Source organism: Aulonocara sp. 'chitande type north' Nkhata Bay, linkage group LG7 (genome assembly GCF_057382095.1).
Source record: "Aulonocara sp. 'chitande type north' Nkhata Bay isolate Kocher_YH1m ecotype deep benthic linkage group LG7, A_spYH_male_GT1.1, whole genome shotgun sequence".
NCBI lineage: Eukaryota > Metazoa > Chordata > Actinopteri > Cichliformes > Cichlidae > Aulonocara > Aulonocara sp. 'chitande type north' Nkhata Bay.
Window position 1 is genome coordinate 54474160 of NC_141350.1, and position 25542 is coordinate 54499701.

At 41.7% G+C, this 25542-nt stretch overlaps 1 protein-coding gene and 1 long non-coding RNA gene across 2 annotated transcripts; one reads left to right on the plus strand and one right to left on the minus strand.

Annotated features, from left to right (window-relative positions):
* Window positions 1–884: 884 nt before the first annotated feature.
* On the minus strand, window positions 885–17367 carry LOC147326254 (uncharacterized). The gene is made up of 4 exons (XR_015130434.1): window positions 17090–17367; window positions 3547–3621; window positions 3273–3337; window positions 885–2536 (listed from the first exon to the last, which is right to left on the minus strand). It is a non-coding gene; the product is annotated as an uncharacterized LOC147326254 (long non-coding RNA).
* LOC147326255 (TOG array regulator of axonemal microtubules protein 1-like) lies at window positions 12866–15668 on the plus strand. The gene is made up of 8 exons (XM_086302586.1): window positions 12866–12980; window positions 13189–13528; window positions 13753–13992; window positions 14157–14280; window positions 14397–14502; window positions 14602–14840; window positions 14936–15091; window positions 15189–15668. The coding sequence occupies exons 1-8, from the start codon at window positions 12906–12908 to the stop codon at window positions 15427–15429; spliced, it is 1521 nt and encodes a 506-aa protein (XP_086158712.1). The 5' UTR covers window positions 12866–12905; the 3' UTR covers window positions 15430–15668.
* Window positions 17368–25542: the final 8175 nt, after the last annotated feature.

Sequence of the window (25542 nt, forward strand, 5' to 3'; positions counted from 1 at the left end):
TCATATTTAGAGCTGCCAGTGGAGGGGAATGAGAATGGAAGGTCAAAAAGTAGAAAAAGCTGAGACCAAGTGGTTGAGAACAAATAAAAGAGGATGATGGGGGGGAGGAGAAGGTTCTCCCTCTGTCAGGGCTCAGAAGAGTGACACGACCCCGGTGTGGTCCCACACGAAGCGCATTATTGAGTGTCTGAGAGGGATTTAAGGCCCAGGGCTTAGTGCAGATCAGGAGCTGATTCTGCGCCTGAGGAAAAAGCAGGACAGGAGTCTGTGCTGCCATCATGATTGCAGTGGCACATGGAAGCAGAGACACATTAAGGTCATCTCACATGAAAGCAGTACCTGAAATACTCTGAGACTTAACCTGAGCTGCCTGATCCCATCTGGGACAGAAAATGATGCTTCCAAACATGATATTTGAGTGTTATGAGCACCGATAGCCAGGGGTGGACTGTAAATACTGCAGAATACTTTTTGATGCATGCTCGGTCATCCAGGTAATAGTTGATTCTGCTCATCTTGATGCAGCGTATTCACTGGGAGAAAGGCTTTATCACTTATCCAAGTGACTTCTTCAGCCTCCCACTGAAAATGCTACATTCAGATGAACTGAATCAACTTCTGGAGTAAGTACAATATTAATAAGATAGTAATAGTAGATAATAGATAATAATAGTAATATAAGAGTTGTTTTCCTATATGAATGTCTTACAATGGCACCACTGCAGTTCACACTCCATTTTTTAATCCAAACGTAGCCACAGGACAGAAAAATAGGTTACCCGGTGTGGGGCTGAAGCTATGCTGTATTTAACTTTCAGGAATAATAGTTTTTTTATTCAGTAAACAGTCACAATATTTTATTTCCACTGTTACATAATCCTCATAAACATCAGTGTCCGAATTAAAAAACAACAACTCTTGTACAGAACTTTTTGGAACTTCTTGTCTAGTACTAGCAGCATGCCTCTGACTTTCTTTAGGTCCTGCTATGTGAAGGGAAAAGCCTAAATGAGCGTTATGTAAACACATTCCCTGCACGCACAGCCCAAACAGCCACAGCTGGCTGAACTTGCGTAAGAGGCCCTGGCTCAGACTCTGTGTATGCCATCCGGGTTTGTAGATCACTGGAAATCTGCTTTAGCTCAGTCCTGTGTCACAGACACCAGCTGCATGGTGCTGCAACCGATGGATTAACATAAGTGCAGGATTGAGGCTGTCCCAGATAACGAGAATCAAAAGAGCCATTCTGCCCTGGGTGATCATGACGCTTTTCTTAAGGGTTGTCTAAAGGTTATGAACTGGACTGTAACATGATCCTCACTGAGAAAGTTTTTTGCCATTAAAACTTTGTTCAGTTCCCTTGAATATCTTTGGACTGTGAGTGGAAAAATAAGCACATAGCTGATGGCACGCAGCGTGAGGTCTGCAAGAATCTCATTTGAAACTCAGTTTTTGTTCTTACTGCTTAGTAAACAGAAAGTTTTTGTAGCTCCTGTGGTTGTCGTTACATGCCTAATAATACTTTTATACTCCCACCCACAAGACACTGGGTGCGTAGCTTAGCATTTTTAAAGCAGAGTGAAACAGTTAGCACGGCTGTGTCCACAGATGCAAAACTACATTTACTGCATTTAAAAAAACAACAAAAAACACAAAACAGTAAAATAATAAGAATTAAGTCTTCCACATTTCAACCGTTGTCGCTGTTTCACTAAAAGCCAACGACACCAACATCTTTTGTGAGAAGTTAGCCTCTTCCAGTGTCAGAGTTGCTACAACCACAGAAAAGTGCATGTCATTTTAGGCCATAAAATGTGTAGATATGCTGAGACTGCAGTGTGGTAGCTACTGAAAGTCATAAGAGGAAGAGATCTGTGTTAAACTGGAAAGAGACTCCACTGTAAATTATAATTACTTAGGCTTACTAAGAAAAAGCATGCAATCCAATTGGCTTATAACACGGTGTAACACTCTGTTACTTGTCCCCGCCCTCCACACATTCAAACACAAGGGAAGAGTTCGGAGTTGCGTTTTAGTGATTTTTTTATTCGCACACAGTCTCTGATCTGCTCCATGGTCAGCTCTCAGGCACAACTCTCCGCTCCAGGCCCCAGCAGCTACTGAGATAGGGGAATGGGTGATTAGGTGATTAGTGCAATGGGAATCAGCTGTCAGCTAGCCTCCCCTAGCACAGACCCCTGGACCCATTGCTCCACCCCTCCCCTGCAGCTGAGCGACAAACCACACCTGACCACATACCGCCATCGCCTGACTTAGTCCGGCCTAGCCTACCCCCCAGGCAAGGACGAAAAGCGAGAGGAGAGAAAAGCGAAAGGTTGTTCCTTCGCTCCCATGCAGTCACCTTGGAACCAGCAACAATGGTCTTCTGGGGAGAGCCCCAGCCACTTTAGGATAGCCTGTGGAAATCCGTGAAAATGCCCCTTGACACTGGTGGCTCATTGCCCCATCCTGGAGGTGTTTGAGGCATGCCGGTGGCCTGCAGCTCTTCCAGCTGCCACCTGTGCACCACTGCCTGCTGCAATGAAAATATGCAACAGAGACTCAACTGCAGAATCCATAGGTTTTAAGCAAAAATACATAAAGCATAACTGACAGAGAAAAGTGAACAGGATAGGAGCAAAAACAACCTAACAGAAGGGTAATTGGGGAAGAGTGAGACACCTGGGAGACACAGCTGAACTAAATCAGACAAAACATGGGGAAGTAAAACTAAAACATGGCACCATAGATAAATGACTATCAGATGAAAGCAGAAAGTAACAAGACAGAAAAACACCTACCAGAGAGACTAAGACAAGGGTGTCGAACTCCAGGCCTCAAGGGCCGGTGTCCTGCAGGTTTTAGATCTCACCCTGGGTCAACACACCTGAATCAAATGATTACTTCATTAGCAGGCATCTGGAGAACTTCAAGACATGTTGAGGAGGTTATTTAGCCATTTGAATCAGCCGTGTTGGATCAAGGAGACATCTAAAACCTGCAGGACACCGGCCCTCGAGGCCTGGAGTTCGACACCTGTGGACTAAGACTTGATAACAGGATAAAGGAAACACAGGGGAGGCAAAATAAACTGGAAACTCAAGGACTTAAATATAACCTGCGCTGAAACTACAGAACTTAAAGCACAACAATTACAAGAATATAGAAAATAATAAATAAGAAAACTCTGACCAATAAAAAAAAAAAAAAAAGCAAAACTTTGACCATAGCAGACCGTAACAGTTTAATAAAATTACAACCCAAGAGCTCACTTTGTTGCAGAGTTTGTTCTTTCCCTGTTTTGCATTTGTTTTCAGCAGCTCTCCCCGTGCACTGCCTGTTCAACACAAGACAGCAGAGAGGCAGTTAAAACCTACCCAGGGACCAAAAACAGAGCTAACAGGACGGTAACAAATTGTGATTTATGAACAAATAGCACGTGTCTACAAATAAAAATCCAGATGTACAATAAAGCTGCTCTCTGTTTTTTAAATGTGCAATAAGGACGTGACACCTAAATAAGGAAGCGCTTTCTTACAAGTTTACCGTATCAGCGAGGAAGATGATGACATGTCAGCGTTGCTTTCTCAACTTGTTTCTGCTCCTTCACATTGGCAGTTACTGAAAATACGAAGTGTTACAGCGACAAAAAGCGGCTGAAAAATCCATAGTGAACCTTGAATGCATTTACACTTGTTTGATTTAATGCATTTATAACTACTGTGTGTTCTGTGCCAGTTACTGTTGTTGATCAAAACTTAAAAGAAACATTACTTCGTTTCACATATAAATGCAACTTCACATATGAATAAGAGAATTCACTGTGACTGAAGCTAATTTTCCAGCAGCTCTTACTTTTCATGAATATGAAGGAAAGGTCATGCACTAAGTACTAACTGAGCACAGCCAGGCACTGATTAGGGGGTAATGCACTTAAGTGGAGTAAAGTGCTCCGCAGTATAATTGGAATAGACTGGATTTGCCTCATTTGGTCTGCCAGCACAGCCTTAACGGTCGCAGGAACACATAGCTTACAGCTGCTGATTTCATCAGCTCAGAATGTAGAACCTGCACAACAATGAACTACTGTTCAATAAAAAGCTGCAGAAAACTACGGTAAAAGTTCAAAATTAATTGGATAGTTCACTGACATGGCCAGATCAGGCTCATTCCCTCATTATTTCATACATACATACATACATTATTTTATGTTTTTCATTACATATTAAGATAAGATAGAAGATTTAGTGTCCCAAGTGTTGAACTTGTATTTGGTAGCTTTTTACTGGAATTAGGATGATGTCCAAAAAGACGTCAATACAACGGAGTGGGATTGTGAGGTTAAATAACTCAAAACTATCAGGTAGGAAAATCTTCAGAAGTCGCCAAGTCAACAATCTGGTACATTATTAAAAAGAAGGAATGTACTGGCCAGCTCAGCAGTGCCAAAAGACCCGAAAGACCAATAGATGCATCAAGAGATACAGTCGGTTTATGACAAGGTGCAAGCCCCTGGTTACACTAAAGAGCAGGAAGGCCAGATCAGACTTTGCCAGAAAAAAAATCAAAAAGACCTGGAAGTTCGTCTGTCTCTGGACACATAAAACCAAAATGAGCTTGTTGGGAAAAGAAAAGGCTGGAGAAGGAGAGAAACAGCTTGTGAACATCAAACATGACCGAGGCAGAGAACGGGCATGTATGGCTGCCACTAGAACTAAATTACTAGTGTTTACTGATGATGTGACTGCAGACAGAAGTAGCAGGGTGATTACTCTCTGCTGAGATTCATCCAGTTGCTGCAAAAGCAATTGGACGGTGCTCCACAGAGCACATGGATAATGAGTCAAACCATACTGCAAAAGCAACCCCAAAATCTCTCAAGTCAAAGAAATGGGATATATCCTCAATGGCCGAGTCTGTCATCTGATCTCAACACCACATGCAATTATTAGCATTCAGCGAGTAAGTAATTTTCACCCGATTATTGAAAACAAGCCTGAGATTTAAAACTCTTTCAGTTTGTCCAGTTTATTTGTCACTGAAACCACCAACAAGACTATTTCTAACATTCTGGCGCTTTTAAAAATATTGCTGTAATCTATTATGAAATGCATTTAAGTCATTAACTTAAATAAAAGTAGTTATGTGGAAGGATCTCCAAAACATATTCAAAATTGAAAAATTGTAACCAAAACAAAAGGAAATAATCACCACAGAACTCAACATGTGGAAAAACAAACAAACAAACTGTGTTATTAGCTTTTCACTTCAATTCAATTCACTTCAATTCAATTTTCTTTTATAGCACCAAATCACAACAACAGTCGCATACACAGAAAACCCAACAATCATATGACCCCCTATGAGCAAGCACTTTGGCGACAGTGGGAAGGAAAAACTCCCTTTTAACAGGAAGAAACCTCCAGCAGAACCAGGCTCAGGGAGGGGCGGGGCCATCTGCTGCGACCGGTTGGGGTGTTTTATTTACACTTTTTAATACTTTCTCCGACCAACACTTACATCCTTCCAGTTCATCTGGTAGTTTGGTGCAATAGAATTCTAGCTCACGTATGTCATAGTTCTTTCTGTGTATTAGAGATTACTCTGAATTGAACCTGATCAATATGGCTCTTTATTCAACCCTGTCTGCCCGCTGAAATTGAGCAAGACTGTGTTTGGCTCCAAACTGAGATAATTCTTTTAAGCAGAAAGTCGACAAATCTGCTGTTGGCGGATTTCTCGCACCGTGGAGACCAGTGGCGACAGACTAGTCAAGCTGCAGATGTTCGCAGATTATAGGCTTGTGCAATAATCAGCTTGGTGGAGACATGTTCGCTCTCTCTCGTTACAAGTGGCTCAGTGTGACAGATAAAGATACACAGATGGCCTTAGTCTTTGGAAACTGCACAAGTGCAAGTTTATTTTATTGACTAATGTGAAAAGATGAGCAAACAAGTGGAACACGTGTTCTTATGTACACAGCAACAAAGTCTAGCAAAGATACAAATACAAGCACAGACACTGGGCATACAATCATGAGTCGGAGTCAGACAAATAGTATTATACCTTCAATCAATTAAAAGAGAAAACCTTTCCTAGAAAAAAGGATACCAAAGGCCACCTCTGATGCGACATATTGGAGTCGTGTTCTGAGGACGTGTCTGCTGCTTAGTTGGGGTCGATAGCTCAATAGCTCACAACATGAAAAATCAAGGATTCTTCCTTAGTTGCATGTTCCAGACTTGCAAGACAAAAGGATACATAAGAAGTCAAGAGAGAAGTCAAGCTTAAAGTAATGCGATGCAACTGAGAACTACCATAACGTGTTCGTGTGCTTCTGTGACGGTTTTGCGAGTGGACTGTAAGAAACTGAAGAACTGTCAGTCCCCTGCTGGTGGCTACGTTCATTGCTCCTTAAGGCACAAACACGCCACCAAGACTTAAAAAATGTATTTCTAAGCATTGTAAAGGTAGCATATGACACCCAAACCCATGAATATAGTCATTCATTTGAAGGGTCACACAAGAGCACTGCTTCACCCAAATTTGCCTAGAGCGTATCTAAACACAGAGTGCAGTGCAAAGCAGAAAATTTGTGGTCTACGATGGGACAAATAGATTGCTAAAGCAGTTAGAATCCCTTGGGTGTACAGTGAAATACTAAAAATACTCAGCATACAGAGTAGATGCAGGGTTTCTTTTTTGAACAAGAAAAACAGAATGTGAGGCATACATGATGGGAAGAAAATATAAGCGTTACCATTTGAACTTGCACTGAGGCATTTATGTGAAATGAATGCATTAAAGGCCCAGAGTAACTGCTAAAGCTAACATCTGTAATGCCACAATCTATTTTGGGCTTCGATCGCAGGAAGCACTTTTCTTTAATGAATGACTCACACTGGTTGTTGACAAGAACATGGTCCAATGTTTCCAGGGGACTTGTGCTGAAAAGCCTCCCACTCACATTATCCACTTAAGTGTTCAATCAAGAATGAGGTTATCAGATGAGGTAAATGCCTAACCTACCTTCTGGTGAACATGTAATTTGGTAAAAAAAAACTGAAACAAAGGCTGTCTTGTTTGTCTAAGGAGCAGCTGAGTGAAAAGGGAAATATCTAAAAATTGATTTGGGCTTTTGACCAAAGTCATGCAGGGCTATGATAATCAGATTTTACACTGAGGCATCATTTAGTGTTGCACTGATTTTTTATCTCTAATACAGTTTCCATGCAGCACACGAGGAAGAAAACACAAGACTGTGGAAAATGCAAAGTATAAAAAAGGCTATTTCATGCAAATGAATCCATAAAGTCACTAACAATTAACTTGTTACTTCCAGTTAGTCAGAAAAAATTACCAATCTGCTGAAGTATTTTAATAACAAATGGCATTTACCTGGATTTGATGCTACTGATTTTAGTCTAGAAAGACTCACCAGCAAGTGTGGAAACCTGAGAAACTACCCCAAAATTCTTATATTTTACCCAGGTTTTCATGACTGGGCTACCAATAGGATGAAGGAATCTATGCAGTCCCAGGAAAAACTAAGTACACCTTTGCTCCTTCCACTGGATGTAAGAGTGTAGGCAGCAGCCGGGTGCTGCTAGTCAAATACACTTGATTAACTGATCACCAGCAAATTTGGTAAACAGTTAATCAAGTCTATTATAAAAATGGAAATGTTATCAGTTTGCTGGACTGGAGCATTCATGGGTATGTTAACACAATGTCAAAGAGGAAAGCCTTCAGCAATGTTGTTAAAGCAGAAATTGACAATCAGTCTGGGAAATGTTATAATAAAAGTTATTTCCAGTCCACCATTCCACGGTGAAAAAGATTATTAACAGGTGGTGGAAAACATTCAGGACAGCTGCCAGCTGTCTTCCCAGGAGAGGATTTCCCAGCAATGTCAGCCAAAGGTAAGACCATGCTACGTTTAGAGAAAATACCAAAAAACCCAAGAGCTCTCAGATTCTACAGACCTCAGTTAGAATGCTAAATGTTAAAATTCATAGGAGCACAAGTATGTGTTGTTTCCAAGGGTTAGCAGGAAAAAGCCTCTTCTTTTATATAGAACATGACAGCATGGCTTAGGCTTGTAAAGTTGCATATGAGCAGACCGCAAGACTGGCAGAAATGCACAACACCACGGACTGGTACTCATATACTACTTTTCTACTCAATTAGAGCACTCAAAGCTATTTCTTACTACAAGCCTCACTCAATGTACTCTCTCTGTCACAGCTGTATATCTGATTAAAAAAAGGGCAACTTTTGTTCTGCCAAACTTGTCAGAAATTGTAATGACTGAAAAAGTAGAGGAATTTGAAACTCCTTGCCATCTTCTTGTGCATTTGAACAATAGCTGGATAAAATGCACAAATTGTCAGCTTGTTGGTTCCAAAGAGATGAGTGTGCAGTGACACAAATGCTTGACCATCCAATATGCACCCTGTTAGAATAATTTGGGTATGAACTTAACAATGACATGCACTTCCAAAGAAAAGTTTTGCACTTTTTCTATTTTTCTATACCCTGCAAAACACAATTTTAAGACACTGCCATTCCAAAGGACAGGGTTATCATCATTTCGAGTCAAGGAGCTTCTAATATTAGAAAGGGGGTTCTTAATGACTTTGGTGGAAGATTGCTAGAGGAACAGGATGTTTGATTCTTAACAGGGTCTGGATCTTCTAATATACCCTTTCCACACACTGAATCAGATATGGTAATGTCCCAAGAGAGGATTCAGTCAAAGGCGTTGCCGTTGCCATGGGTCTTTTAGAGTATAAAAACCACATGTTTTTGTAAACACAGAGTAGGCCTTTAGATGGGGCACAGGAAATTACAGCATTATTTACTTTGGCATTTTTGGAAGCTTTGGAATTTAGCAAAGTGAAGGCAGACTTAATCCTAAATATGAAATGAAATGACTGGCTTGAATTTTGTGATATTTTTCTAAAAGATATTTGGCAGGGGGAACATCCAAAGCTGTACACAGCCTTAATGTGTTATTATTTTTTCTGCTTTTGGAGTTCAGTGGTAAGCCCACAGCCAAATAAAGCAGCAGGGGATTCCTCAGATTAAGCAAAATGTTACAAAGAGTTTTGACAGGACCCTGTGCAGTCGTCAGCAAGTGTGATCGCCTCTTTAAAAGTTGACATTTTAGCAGTTTGTTGGTCTGGAGCATTCAGGGATCTGTTAAGACCATTCAACCGTCTTGCCAAGAGTGGCAGTCCAAGCTAATTCACCTCAAGGTCAGATTGTGCAACGCTCAAAGAAACTGCAAAAAACCCCTAAAAGCTACATCCCAGACTCTACAGGCCTCAATTAGCATGTTAAAGTTCTTCTCTCTAAAACAAAGTCTGCAGCATGGCTCAGGCTTTCACAGCTGCATCTAAACAAACCACAAGACCTCTGGAACAATATGCTTTGCAGAGACGAGATGTTTGGCTATAATACACAGCACCACATTTGGAAAAAAGCAAACACAGTATATCACAACAAAAACCTCATACCAACATGCAGTTGGAGGAGGGGTGATGATTTGGGTTTGTTTTCCAACCACATGACACGGGTACCTTGCCGTTATTAGCTCAACCATTAACCTGTACACCAAAGTACTCTAGAATAAAATGTAAGGCCAATCTGTCCCACAGCTTGAGTGAAAACTGGGTCATGCAACAGCAAAATAAGCCCCAAAATGTACAACAATGGCTCAAAGTCCAGACCTCAAACTGATTGAAATGCTGTGGCGTGACCTTGAGAGCTATGCACGAATGTCCACAAATGTTAATGAACCAAGGCAATGCTGTAAAGACGAATGAGCCAAAATCCCTCCACAACAATGTGACAGTGATGAAGCAATACAGAAGGTGATTAGTTCAAGTTATTGCTGCAGAAGTAGCTCTACAGGCTACTGAATAATGAAGTGTATTTAGTTTTTCACAGTCCTGTGACAGCTTTCTTTTCCACATAACCGTAGGAAATTAGCTTCTATTATATTCAGCTTCCCACATTTTGGAGTTTTGGAAAAACTGAAAAAATTTTCACAGTCAGAAATGATTTTGAGTTTTAAAGCCTCACAAAACTTATCAGGCTTACGGTAAGCTGAAACAGTGTGCGAAGCCACTAAACAGGAAGCGAGTTCATGTCTCAGCAACTCTTTCAGGTAATTACATATCTAGAAAAAAAAAGTGGTTTATTTACTTCCTGTAGCTCTCTCAGATTATCTCGTAACTCTGAGAACTGCAATAAGAATTTTTTTTTTCTTATTGCAGTTCTCAGAGTGGGGCACGGTGGTTAGCACTGTTGCCACACAGCAAGAAGGTCCTGAGTTCAATTCCACCATCAGGCTGGGGTCTTTCTGTGTGGAGTTTGCATGTTCTCCCCGTGTTTGCGTGGGTTCCCTCCGGGTACTCCGGCTTCCTCCCACCGTCCAAAGACATGCAGCTTGTGGGGATAGGTTAAATCCAAATTGTCACTAGGTGTGAATGTGCGAGTGAAAGTGAGTGCGAATGGTTGTCTGTCCCTGTGTGTTGGCCCTGCGAGAGACTGGCGACCTGTCCAGGGTGTACCCCGCCTCTCGCCCTATGACAGCTGGGATAGGCTCCAGCGCCCCCCGCGACCCTGAAAAGGATAAGCGGAAGCGAATGGATGGATGGAATTTCTCTTCCTTTATGCTTACAGCCACGCTCTTGACACAATCAGGACAAAATGCCATGGCGACTGTCCCTTGGTGACCTGCTTGGTTACCTCATTGCAGATTTTTTTCTATATTGCATAACTACTTTGGAATGATGCATCAAAAATAAATAAATAAATGAATACATGCCAAAAAAGAAACATTTGTTTTAATGTGGGGTTTGAAAAAGCCCACCTTTTGAATTATAAGCCGTGAAAAATGACAGACTTTTTCTCATTATTTGGTAAGGATTAAGACGCACAAAGAACCAGTAATTCTTGCCCTTCAGCAGTCACAGAGGTTTAAACCACGCTGGTGAAATTAGTGCCATTATCTGACAGGGAGAGGAGCTGCAATATTTTCTATATGGCTCCAAGAGTGATAAAATGCCTCACAGCGATGTTCATAAATGTCAGTCATGCCCTGGCAGAGAACTCCACTGCTGAATTAATATTATATGTCAAACAATGCTCCATCCAGTTTTATGGGTCTATTCCGGTTGCATACACAGTCTGAGCCTCCAGTCACGCAAACCTGTCCTGGCTTGTAGAGTGAAGCCAGACTAGATGCTAATGGAGCTCCCTAATACTTGAATTTTAGTCAAGCTTGCAGCTTTCTTCACTATGTTGTATAATGCAATGAATAACATGAACATTTTTAGTAAGGTTTGTTTGCTTGTTAACATTTTTCCCTTTAATGTTTTCATTAATAAAATCCAACCTTGAAGCATAACAAACCAACCTTCTACTTTCTTAAGTTCAAGCAAGTCTACAGTTTAAATAAAGGTCTAAAGTCACCAATATTATTCTGACAATAGAAATCCTAGAATAGTGGTAACACTCTGAATACACACGCCAATATAAATTTATCTCGCTGTCATGTGTTATTTTGCCGGGTTGTTTCCTCCCGTTGCCATTTCAATAACTTGCCTCGGGGTTGAGAAAGGCTTAACCACAAAACTGCCCAGCATGTGTCACTGTAGCAAGCAAGCAATTTATTTATATAGCACTTTCAGAACAACACAGCTGAACACAAAGTGCTGTACACTTGGCATGCCAAAAATGATACATGAATAAAAAGATTTACCCAAGATAAATAAATAAGAGTGACAGCAAATAATAAAATGAGCACAAATAGCGCAAAATAAAAAGTATAAAATGATCTTTAGAATTAAAAACAATAAAATGAGTACAATAGATTAAAAACAATAAACTCAGGGTCATACAGTGTCATATGCCAAGGAGTCAAAATGGGTTTTAAGACGCATTTTAAAAGTGGACAGTGAAGGGGCCTAATGTGCTGGGGCAGATTGTTCCAGAGATTAGGAGTAGCAATAGAGAGGGCCCTGTCCCCTCTGAGCTTTTTCTTGGACCTGGGTACCTCCAGGAGCGGCTTGTCAGCTGACCTGAGAAACCTGGGGGAGGAGTAAGGATGAAGAAGTCCAGAGAGATAAGGTGGGGCAAGACCGTTTAAACATTTTAAAACGAACATTAGAACTTTAAAATGAATACTAGATCTACTTCTACTGAATCGAGAAAAAGTTCCTGAGAAGAGATTTCATTTTCAGTATATAAGAAATTTGGGGCGTTTCTGAAGGTACTGTACCATGTTAGAGCATCTTAACGTAGAGTCCTTGAATACTAGGCAGTTGTAGAGGATGAGTTACTCTACTTTAAATGACTCCCACCCCTTATTGGAGGATTTCAGCTTCTTCCTTTGGGACAGAATTTTGCAGCCCCTAAATGCAGGCGAAGCTTGAAGAAACAGCTTTGTCCAAACTGCTATTTTGTTGTTGTTGTTGTAGCAAATGACACATGTTTTTTTCTGTATTTTTTAAAAACTGTATTTATTTATTTACTGTACTTATTTCTCTATTTATGATGGTGCTTTTATCTCCTTTTTGCTGTTTTATATGAATTTATCAGTATAGTGTTGTCTAGTTTTAGAAGCTGTGATTAGGACGTCTATTTAAATTTGTTGATTAAAGATCATAATTAGAGATCATAAGCTGCCTTTGATTTAGACATGTCTGATATTTTTGTAAAAACACAAAATAGTGTATATATATGAATATTTTCAAAAAATGCACCGTGAGTTCCATATGACATCATCATAACTGATTTACTGAGCAGCTGAGTTAGAACTTGTCACTCACACACTGAGAAGCACTCACAAACTTTCTGTTTCTAAACAATTTGTTCACTTTTTTATCTCAGTCATGCCTGAAAAGACATCAGATACCTTTTTCCATTGCTTTCAAGATTTGAGTCAGAGAAAACGCACAAATGGAGATGTAAGTAACTAAACATACTCATTTTTGACTTCTCTGCTGTTCAAATGTAAACGTTTCTGAGAGATGTGTTATATTTTGCTGCTTTGCACAGTGTAATTTTTGTGTAAGTCACTGTAGACAGAGCAACTGTCAGCGCTTCACCACAGAGTCCAGGATCCTGGACTTTCACAAAGCTCAGAGCAGTAAGACAAATGTGTTCTTTCAACAGGCAGACAGATTGCATACCGCACAGAGACCCAGAGATTATGCTGTGCGACTCCCACCTTTACCTAAGCAATGCCCAGGCTCTCCACAGAGAGTCCAGAGAAGCTGGAACTTAAGTCCCTGGTTGGATGACCCCTTTTGGAATCAGGAGGACCCTAACAGAAGTCTGTGTAGCCTCAGCTCTGTAGACACACACACACCAAGTGAGCTGAGGGCCATTCCTCTCATTGTTAGCCCTGATGAGATGACACTGCTCACTCCAGTTCCTCCACCTCCTCGAGCAGCTTGTCCATCGCAATTGCCTGTTTTCTCTGCTAAACATTCAGGAGAAGGTTGGTTCAAAGGTGATGCTTTTCTTTAGTGGTTACACCTGCTGTTAATCAGTTAGTTTAGATTTTAAAATTTGACACTGTAGATTATCTATTTTAATGCTAAATTACACATATTCTTGCTGTCCATTCATTTTATATGCTTTTTTGAAGAAAAAAAAAATCAGGAAGAAAAATGTTTATTGTTGTTGTTTTTTTTTAGTAAGATGTCAATTTGTAGTTATTTTTTGTCTAAACAGACACGAAGGTCATTCGTGGAATAAGAGTCTTGACGGTAAAAGACAAATTTGGGCCTATTTTGGAAAAACTGCAGCATTTCCAGGATGGGATTGTAACCTCACCTGGACACACAGTACCAACCAAAGCATTTACTGCAGTAAAGCCTTTGACTCCAAAACCTCCAACAGTTCCCATACCGCAAAAACGAGGACCTCGGCTTGGGACGATGCTGCGCCGTGCAAAAGTCGTCCCTATAGACGGTAAGTGGTTTTCCTCAGTAACTGTAGAAGATGCTGAATAATCAAACTTTAAATTAAGAGATTTTTTAAAAAGATTTTAATGAACAATTAATCACTGCAACATGTACAATGCTTCGAATTAGAAGAAATTACAGTTTCTCTTTCCTAACCTCATTGATTATCAGACAAGAAAGCAGACAGTCAGTGCAGTCAGAATAATCCAAGAGAGGGCAGGGTCAAACTCCCGCCTCTAGCTACACCTGTAGCGAGCCTGTCCCACAGCTTTAGTCTGCTGTCTTCAGACGACTGGTAAGAAACGTAGTAAGGAGACATTAAATACTGCACAGAAACAGTGCTGCATAATGTGGCTGTGTTATTTGTGGTGTTCCTGAAGTCGTGTTCAATGTTGTGTTGTGTAAATACAGGATTAAGAAAAGACAGGGGTTGCAAACTATTCAGTCTCTGGCAAAGCACCACTCGGACAATCTGAAGACTAAACTGCATGAAGTGTGTCTGGTCCTCATTGAGGAGGTATTGCACACTTTATGTTTCTTATATGTGTTTCATGCAGCTAGTTTCCCTTCAAGTGCATACTACAGCCTCAACTGATGATTTTCACTCACATTTTAGGTGAAAAACCAACGCTCAGCAGTAGCCTGTGAGGCCATACATACCATCGATGAGCTCTACATTCAGCTCCAGAAAACAATGGACCCAGAAGTTGAAACAACAGGCCGAGCTCTATTGCTGAAGCTTGCACAGCCCAACAACAACTTTCTTCATCAGGAGGTCAATCTGGCACTTGATGCCATGGTGGAAAATTGCAGCCATGGACGGATTCTGAGCGCTCTGTTTAACACAGGACTGACGTAAGAGGAGAGAAGAAGCTGTAGTGATTTTATTAGAAGACATGAAAGAGAGATCATGTTCACTGAGTTGTGTGTCTAATATTGTCCTTGCTCAGCCATCGCTGTGTCGCAGTGAGGAATAGCACGGCTCAACACCTGCACCAGCTGGCTGACAAACTTGGAGCAGCCGTCATCCTGAAAGCAGGAAGCTTCACTGAAAGGTTTCTAATTGCTGCCTCTAGAATGGCAGGGGATGCTGCACCTGAAGCCAGGTGGGTACTTTTAAATGGGTTTGAAGTGCATCAATGTTTTATTTTCTGTGAGTTTACACAATTAATGAAAATTAATGACAACTGTAATCTTCCACAGGTACCATGGGCGAACAATCATCAATAAACTGACCCTTCACAAGGACTTTATGAATTTGTGGATGAAGATTGTCCCTGAAAAAGACAGGCGTCCTGTGGAGAAGAGCCTGAAAAAGGCTAATAATTACAGGCAGCAGGTCAGCATCCAGACTAGGCTCTCCTCTCCAGCACGGCCTGGGATCCCCAGATGTGACAATGCAAGTCCTGACAAGTACAGAGGAGAAGAGCGGCTGCTACAGTAGCAGCAGCACTCTGAGGCTAAGCTGGGAAAGTGGTTGGAGGTTCAACCATCATGACCACAGACAGTCCCAGTTGCTCTGCAGGAGTAAACTTCTCCAGGACTACAAACTATTTCTCTGAAGGACAATATTATTTAGATTTACATTAATTATTATTACAGCATTCTTATTGTTACATTATTTGTATTATTTCATTATTATTGTCACATTTTTAAGATCCTGAATGGACAATGAATGAATAAATCCCTTTTTTTTTTCATCTGAATTAAAATGGCACTTTGGTTGGCACATATACAGTTTCTGTTTTTCTGTCAACAAATATTAATACATTCTTAGTTCTCTTGTTTTCATTTTTAACCCATGATTTTGCATTTTTATCAGGATTCAAAGTCATTTTTATAACATAAAGAAATATTAAATAAATACTAGAAAGCGAAAATTTCAGAAGTGTGCCTATGCCGCTGCTAATCAGTGTAGTTTGCCATTCATACGGCTACAGAGAGCAAAACTCAGCAGAGCAGCCATTCTCCACCATGAAGTATGGTAAAAACAAACACCGCTCGCGCATCACAGATGACAGCTTACAGTTTTGTGTAAAGATGAGGTGACTTCATACAGCCCCGATTTGCAGACGCTGCGCACAGAGGTTCATGAGCAGAAGTCCCATTGTACCACGGCAGACCCAACAATGTTTGCATGAACATGCTTTGAAGCACTACGTTATGGACCACTTTTCACACATGGTTGGTGTACCCACACAGCCGGCTGTAGCTTTTCAACTCACAGCCCAACACACACCAAAAAAAAAAAAAAACAGCCGAGAGAGCACAGACTTTATGCCCGTGGGTCCACCTCCCCTGCAGCGGCACTGCAGACCACGCCCTGCCACACACATCAAACACGTAAAATAAATATTTATGCACTTTTGCATTCACTTTTTGTTTTTTGTTATTTTTACACAATGTTCTGAATGATTAACAATGGTCTACAGCCAATCTTGTGTATTATTATACAAACTTTGGTTGTAAGATTCAGATAACTATTTAATAAAAGGTAAATATTTTATATGAGAATAAGAAAGAAAAGTATATCTTTGCGTCCCCCTTTCCCTGTTAATGCCCTACCTGGCCCCCTGGCAAAAGCTTTGCTAGATCCGCCCCTGCACAGTTACCAGCTGTCAGCTACACAAAAAAAGGAGCTTGGTGTTAGTTGTCTCTCAGAAACAGTTGATAACTTTCCTTCAACTCATTCATGTCACCTAAAAGGTAAACCTGTTTCTCCATCACCAGTTCAGCTCTGATGATTCAGTAAGGACATCTCCTGGTTTCGATCAGCCCTTTTTTACAGCTGTGGCTCCAGCAAACATCAGCTGATACTAGAAATTAAAATTTAATGAATTCTAACAACAGCTGATCAAGCTTAACCATGCTGCTGTTGTTTAGCGCAATAAACACACGAGAGAAAAGCCGATCATTGATCAGTTTCATGATTGAAGTTTCAACAGGCGAGAGAATGACAGGGGAGGCTGTCATAAAGTTCAACATCAGTAACACAGCTGTCGTGCGCAGAACCAGTTATTGTAACTGTCAGCACAATGAAAATAAACTACACCTAAACTCGGTTTATATCTGACCCAAATAGAGTGCAGTTCATAACTTCTTACCTGAAATTCAGTTCACCTCACGCTCGGACCGGCAGCCGCCTGCTTCTCCTGCCTTCGGTTTCCCTTATCCACGATTGAGCTCCACGTTAGCCACCACCGGTCGATCGGCGGCCGCCTCGCCACCGGTGTATGTCTCTTTCCCCGCATAGGAGGCGAAAGAGACATACACCGGTGGCCAGCTGCCCTCTGTTGTAGCTCCGCGTTAGCCACCACCAAACAACTCAGTTATTTTTCCCACATCGACCAGCATCATCGGCCCATATAAACGAAATATAAGTCCACTGAAACACAGACTGTTTGCGAGCGATGGGGGGGCGAAAGGAGTTAGAGACGCCTCACTGTAAGCGAAGCCCGGGTGCTTTTTAGCGAAGGGTCGCTAGCCGCGCTAGCTAGCTAGCCGCGTGTTGCTGCTAGCCGGCTAGCTAGCTAGCCGCGTGTTGCTGCTAGCCGGCTAGCTAGCTAGCCGCGTGTTGCTGCTAGCCGGCTAGCTAGCTAGCCGCGTGTTGCTGCTAGCCGGCTAGCTAGCTAGCCGCGTGTTGCTGCTAGCCGGCTAGCTAGCTAGCCGCGTGTTGCTGCTAGCCGGCTAGCTAGCTAGCCGCGTGTTGCTGCTAGCCGGCTAGCTAGCTAGCACGTAAGAGAACTTGCTAATATGGGATGTCTTGATAAAACGAGCAGCTATTTGAAGTTTACACACCTACATTCTCGCCTGAAAATATCTTAAAAGTTTATTTTGTGACCTAGAAAAACTAATAAAAGACATATATAAAACGAAGAGGTAGCCGCCATTGTTTTACTCGGCAGAGGTGTGCTATGAATTGTGGGATATGGAGTTTTCCACCAAGCATACCCTTGCGGTTACCGTAACTATTCAACGGTTTGCGCAACCTTAAAAATTCCAATGGTTCCTGAAAGCAGCGACGCTGTGCGAGCCGTTGATATTGTCGTCATTACGGTAATCCAAATACGGGTAGACAGGCCGTACTACTCCCGGCATACCACTAGAGAGAGCCAACACACCACAAATGAAGTTTGAAATTTGTTTCTATGGGGCCAAAAGTTGCCTAGAAATGGGCCAAAATTTGCACTAAAATCTAAATATTTAAAAAACTACAAAAGTCATAAACACCAAAAGTCATAGCATACTAGTCCAGACCCAGCCGCACAAAATGATATAACATATGTAACCCTTGTCTCAAAACTGTGCGGTACATAAGCGCGGGAAAATTTGCACTAAAATATTAATATTTAAAAAACTATAAAAGTCATAAACACCAAAAGTACGGGGTGAGTTACGCTGCAAAATTTTAGGTGGAAAAAGGAAAATAATAATAATAAGAAGAATAATAATAAATCCGACGAATAGTAATAAGTGTGCCTCTTGGCATAGGCACACTTAATTACAGGGTGGGCCATTTATATGGATACACCGTAATAAAATGGGAATGGTTGGTGATATTAAAGTCCTGTTTGTGGCACATTAGTATATGTGAGGGGGCAAACTCCTCAAGATGGGTGGTGACCATGGTGGCCATTTAGAAGTCGGCCATCTTGGATACAACTTTTGTTTTTTCAATAGGAAGAGGGCCATGTGACACATCAAACTTATTGGTAATGTCACAAGAAAAACAATGGTGTGCTTGGCTTCAACGTAACTTTATTCTTTTATGAGTTATTTACAAGTTTCTGACCACTTATAAACTGTGTTCAATGTGCTGCCCATTGTGTTGGATTGTCAATGCAACCCTCTTCTCCCACTCTTCACACACTGATAGCAACACCGCAGGAGAAATGCCAGCACAGGCATCCAGTATCCATAGTTTCAGGTGCTGCACATCTCGTATCTTCACACCATAGACAATTGCCTTCAGATGACCCCAAAGATAAAACTCTAAGGGGGTCAGATCGGGAGATCTTGGGGGCCATTCAACTGGCCCATGACGACCAATCCACTTTCCAGGAAACTGTTCATCTAGGAATGCTCGGACCTGGCACCCATAATGTGGTGGTGCACCATCTTGCTGGAAAAACTCAGGGAACGTGCCAGCTTCAGTGCATAAAGAGGGAAACACATCATCATGTAGCAATTTCAAATATCCAGTGGCCTTGAGGTTTCCATTGATGAAGAATGGACCCACTATCGTTGTACCCCATATACCACACCAAACCATCACTTTTGTTGTTCCAACAGTCTTGGAGGGATCCATCCAATGTGGGTTAGTGTCAGGCCAATAGCGGTGGTTTTGTTTGTTAACTTCACCATTCACATAAAAGTTTGCCTCATCGCTGAACAAAATCTTCTGCGTGAACTGAGGGTCCTGTTCCAATTTTGTTTTGCCCATTCTGCAAATTTTGTGCGCCGATCTGGGTCATCCTCGTTTAGATGCTGCAGTAGCTGGAGTTTGTAAGGGTGCCATTTGTGAGGAGCTAATATCTGCCGAAGGGATGTTCGACTAATGCCACTCTCCAGTGACATGCGGTAAGTGCTACGCTGTGGGCTCTTGGTGACTGAAGCTAGGACAGCCACTGATGTTTCTTCATTAGTGACAGTTTTCTTGTGTCCACATTTTGGCAAATCCAACACTGAACCAGTTTCACAAAACGTAGCAAACAGTTTGCTAACTGTAGTATGGGAGATGGGTGGTCTCGTAGGGTGTCTTGCATTGAAATCTGCTGCAATGACCCGGTTACTGCGTTCACCAGATATCAACACAATTTCGATCCGCTTCTCACGTGTTGACCTCCTCGACATGTCAATGGCTGTGAACAATGAGACACTTATAAATAACTCATGAAAGAATAAAGTTACGTTGAAACCAAGCACACCATTGTTTTTCTTGTGACATTACCAATAAGTTTGATGTGTCACATGGCCCTCTTCCTATTGAAAAAACAAAAGTTGTATCCAAGATGGCCGACTTCTAAATGGCCACCATGGTCACCACCCATCTTGAGGAGTTTGCCCCCTCACATATACTAATGTGCCACAAACAGGACTTTAATATCACCAACCATTCCCATGTTATTACGGTGTATCCATATAAATGACCCACTCTGTAAATTATACAGGCAGCCAATGGAGTTAGGCGAGGATGGGAGTTATGTGCTCTCTTTTATGAGTTCTGGTTAAAAGTCGTGCAGCAGCATTTTGGACCAGCTGCAGACGAGAGAGAAGACACTGACTAACTCTAAAATACAGAGCATTACAGTAATCCAAACGAGATGAAATAAAAGCATGGATTACTGTTTCAAATCACCTACTTGGTCACTACTTGTCACTGAGTTGCATCTACAGTGGGGCAAAAAAGTATTTAGTCAGCCACCGATTGTGCAAGTTCCCCCACTTAAAATGATGACAAAGGTCAGTAATTTGCACCAGAGGTACACTTCAACTGTGAGAGACAGAATGTGAAAAAAAAAAAATCCATGAATCCACATGGTAGGATTTGTAAAGAATTTATTCGTAAATTAGGGTGGAAAATAAGTATTTGATCACCTCAAACATGGAAAATCTCTGGCTCTCACAGACCTGTAACGTCTTCTGTAAGAAGCTTTTCTGTCCCCCACTCGTTACCTGTATGAATGGCACCTGTTTGAACTCATCATCTGTATAAAAGACACCTGTCCACAGCCTCAAACAGCCAGACTCCAAACTCCGCCATGGCCAAGACCAAAGAGCTTTGGAAGGACACCAGGAAAAGTATTGTAGACCTGCACCAGACTGGGAAAAGTGAATCTACAATAGGCAAGCAGCTTGGTGTGAAAAAATCAACTGTGGGAGCAATCATCAGAAAATGGAAGACATACAAGACCACTGATAATCTCCCTCGATCTGGGGCTCCACGCAAGATCTCATCCCGTGGGGTCAAAATGATCATGAGAACGGTGAGCAAAGATCCCAGAACCACACGGGGGGACCTGGTGAATGACCTGCAGAGAGCTGGGACCAAAGTAACAAAGGTCACCATCAGTAACACACTACAACGGCAGGGAATCAAATCCCGCAGTGCCAGACGTGTTCCGCTGCTGAAGCCAGCGCATGTCCAGGCCCGTCTGAAGTTTGCCAGAGAGCACATGGATGATACAGCAGAGGATTGGGAGAATGTCATGTGGTCAGATGAAACCAAAGTAGAACTTTTTGGTATAAACTCAACTCGTTGTGTTTGGAGGAAGAAGAATACTGAGTTGCATCCCAAGAACACCATACCTACTGTGAAGCATGGGGGTGGAAACATCATGCTATGGGGCTGTTTTCCTGCCAAGGGGACAGGACGACTGATCCGTGTTAAGGACAGAATGAATGGGGCCATGTATGGTGAGATTTTGAGCCAAAACCTCCTTCCATCAGTGAGAACTTTGAAGATGAAACGAGGCTGGGTCTTCCAACATGACAATGATCCAAAACACACCGCCCGGGCAACAAAGGAGTGGCTCCGTAAGAAGCATTTGAAAGTCCTGGAGTGGCCTAGCCAGTCTCCAGACCTCAACCCCATAGAAAATCTGTGGCGGGAGTTGAAAGTCCGTGTTGCTCGGCGACAGCCCCAAAACATCACTGCTCTCGAGAAGATCTGCATGGAGGAATGGGCCAAAATACCAGCTACTGTGTGTGCAAACCTGGTAAAGACCTATAGTAAACGTTTGACCTCTGTTATTGCCAACAAAGGTTATGTTACAAAGTATTGAGTTGTATTTTTGTTATTGACCAAATACTTATTTTCCACCCTGATTTACGAATAAATTCTTTACAAATCCTACCATGTGGATTCATGGATTTTTTTTTCACATTCTGTCTCTCACAGTTGAAGTGTACCTCTGGTGCAAATTACTGACCTCTGTCATCATTTTAGGTGGGGGAACTTGCACAATCGGTGGCTGACTAAATACTTTTTTGCCCCACTGTACATCATGCAAATGTAAATGCAACTCATTTACATTTGCACGATGTCTGGTCATTTTGCCTGACAAAGCCATTTTCAATCAAAAAATATAAAGAAAAAGACAACTTGTTTTCACATTTGAGAAACTGGAGTGAGAAATGATGGACTGATTATTGTAACTGCTAGTTATAGGTTTCTTCAGTTCTGCTAAATCATTAATAGCCATCTTCTTCAGCGTTTCTTAACATCCTTAATTGGTAGGTATGTAAGTGAAGTGGACAGCTGGTTGCCTGGTAACCTCCCATTGACAGTATGCTTTGAGGAAGCTGTTGCTTTAAGTCATGAAACTGGCGCAGGCCTAACAAAACCACAACCTCTTCCTCTTTTTGTTTTTGGGATGAATTTCTTGTCTCTGGTCAGAGCCAGCTAGCTATCTGTTTTAACACATTGTGCTAAGAAACATTAATTGACTACCGTCTTGGTTAATGGAATAATATATGAGAGATTGTTGCTAAAGCAGACCCACAAGTCAATCTTGACAGTTGCTGTTCAGTCTAGCTTGTGCTTGCCTTCTGTGATTGACACTCTGTTGGGTCTCATTGCTCCCAGTTTTATTTGAATGATGCCAGATAGTTGACCTTAAGCACAATGCAGTGCCCATTCCATCATCTCCTGTACACTGATACCTTATCCTGGTAACTGCATGTGTGGTAGAGTACCAGCTTGTCGAGCAGATCTTTGTTTCAGTGATGCGTACTAAGCCTTGTTTCTTTTTTCACTTCCTTCTGAGGGCGATTGTGGCTCAAGAGTTGGGAGTTCGCCTTGTAATCGGAAGGTTGCCGGTTCGAGCCCGGCTTGGACAGTCTCGGTCGTTGTGTCCTTGGGCAAGACACTTCACCCGTTGCCTACTGGTGGTGGTCAGAGGGCCCGGTGGCGCCAGTGTCCGGCAGCCTCGCCTCTGTCAGTGCGCCCCAGGGTGGCTGTGGCTACAATGTAGCTTGCCATCACCATGTGTGGATGACTGGATGTGTAAAGTGCTTTTGGGTCCTTAGGGGATTAGTAAAGTGCTATACAAATACAGGCCATTTACCATTTCTGTGATATTTTGTTTTTGTCCTGATGTCTGTGTTCAGTGAGAGTGGGTTTTGTTCTTTGATATTATGAAGTCTATGTTCCTTCAATTAAATTAAAAACAAAGAAAACAGTTATGAGCTACTGCAGTCATCTCAGATCATCTTTTCCACACATTCGGCTGAGGTCAGAAGTTCACGTATACTCATAAATGGGCATGAATGTCATGGTAATTTTAGGCTTTTAATTATTTTTTGAGCTGTTGTTTTTTTCAGAGTGTGATGATTGCAGTGGAGTGAGGTGGCATGATGGTTAGCACTGTTACAAGAAGGTCCTGGGTTTGAATCCGGCTTCTGGCTGGGACCTTTTTGTGTTTTCTGAAGTTTGCACGGTCTCCATATTTGAGTGGGTTCTCTCCAGGTACTCTGGCTTCCTCCCACAGTCCAAAGACCTCTAGTTAGTGGAGTTAATCTGTAATTCTAAATTGTCAATAGGTGCAAATGGTTGTTGGTCTCTGTGTTAGTCACGGCACTGTGTTAGGAAAGTGACAGATTGGCGACCTTTATAGGGTGTACCCCCTTTCCCCACAGAAGAGAATGGATGGATAAAAAGATTGCACAGCATACATCTTTCATGATTTAAAAAAACGAGAATTTGCACACACACACACACACACACACACACACACACACACACACACACACACACACACACACACACACACACACACACACACACACACACACATATACATGTCTGCATGTGTTCACTTCACAATCTTCTAATAGGTGATGCTGAAGGTTCTACAACATCCTTCAACTTGACATGATCAAGGCCTATTAACTTCTCATTGACTACAGCTAGTAGTTTTGCTTTGCTGGCATTAAAAGGATTTGTTTGACAGCACTTATTGGATTTATCAATTTTTAAAACAATGGGAGAGTCCAAGGAACTCAGCGAAGATCTAAGAAGGAGAATTGTAGATTTAGACAAGTTGGGAAGGTCTCTTGAAGCCATTTCTAAACAACTGTAAATCCAAGATCATCACTTCAAGTAACTGTACATCAATATAAGCCTGAAGTGTCACCACTTTGAAAGAAGAGCCAAATTGTCAGCCTCAGATGAGAGAAAATTGGTTAGGATGTTTATGAACACACATTCATGACCAAGGCTCAAGTCTGCTATGAACTGGCAGTGGAACTGGAACACCAGTGTCACTTTCCACAGTTAGGCCAGTTTTCACCGTTGACTGAGAGGGTGATAACCAACAAGGAAGCCCCTGAACAAAACTGAGACCATTAATATCCACTGATAATTGCACTTTTTGCAAATTTGCAAGACTGAGCCATTTGGAGGAGTAAAGGTGAGGATTTCAAATCTAAGAAGTTTGTACCAGCTGTCAAGCATAGTGGTGGTTGCATCATGCTCGGGGATTTAGGGTACCGTGCACAAAGTGGATAGAGTAATAAAGACAGAGAACTACTTCCAGATTCTTCAGCTTCATCTCAAATCAACAGCTATGGTTGAAACTTGGACACAAATGGGTGTTCCAATGGGACAAAGATGGCAAGCTTATAGAAAAACTGGGTTTTGGACAGCATAAAGCAGACTAACATTAAGCTTCTGGCCTTCCCAAAGTCCTGACTTTAACCCTGATGAAAACTTGTGGAATGATTACAAGCCATGTCTGTGCTAGGAAATGAATCCAATTCTGCCAAGAAGAGTGATCAAATATTCAGCAAGCATTATGCTAGAAGTCTTCAATTAGAACTCTCTGTACATCTAAGCAGTTTGATTGCGACCTCTGCTATTCTTCAGGATAAAATATCTATACTAAGAAAGCAATAGAAAATCAACTATAGCAATGTATTTTTACTTGAAGTTCTAGAATGTTTGTGTCCTCACTCAGGAAAGGAGAAGTTAACATTAATAAAGCTGGATTGCAGCGTCTCTCCAGGAATGTATGCATCTTGTAATCTTATTGAAACTGTAACAGTAGACCCACAGTGTTAGTGACAGGGGGATGGATGGGCATCTACCAGGAAATTCAATTTGCAGCCAGATCTTATAGCTCCCTCATGTAATTCAAATAGACAGTTTGAAACCCTTGCTATGTGTTGATGACGAATTTGAAGCGCAGGTGAGAAATAGCTGGACAGATCCTCTGTGTCAATGCAGAGAGTGGAACAGAGCAGCGTGTGTTCTTCCCTGAGTACTGAAGGGCATCCTGGATGGATACATAGCAATTATTAGGGATGAAGTTATTACCAAAATGCTTCACATGCAGCAGATGTCTCACAAATATTTCCAAGGAGTACTTTTGCTGATTACTTCATATTCCTCAGAATTCCCCGCATGATGTTCATTCAGAGGGTTAACAATCTTGCCACTGAATACCAAGTGGAAATTGATCTTGAGGCTGATTCAATCGCACGGAGTGGCCTTTCTCTGTGGTTTTGTAACTGTATTATTAATGTCAAAAGAAAACTGGGCAAAATGTCTTTCCTG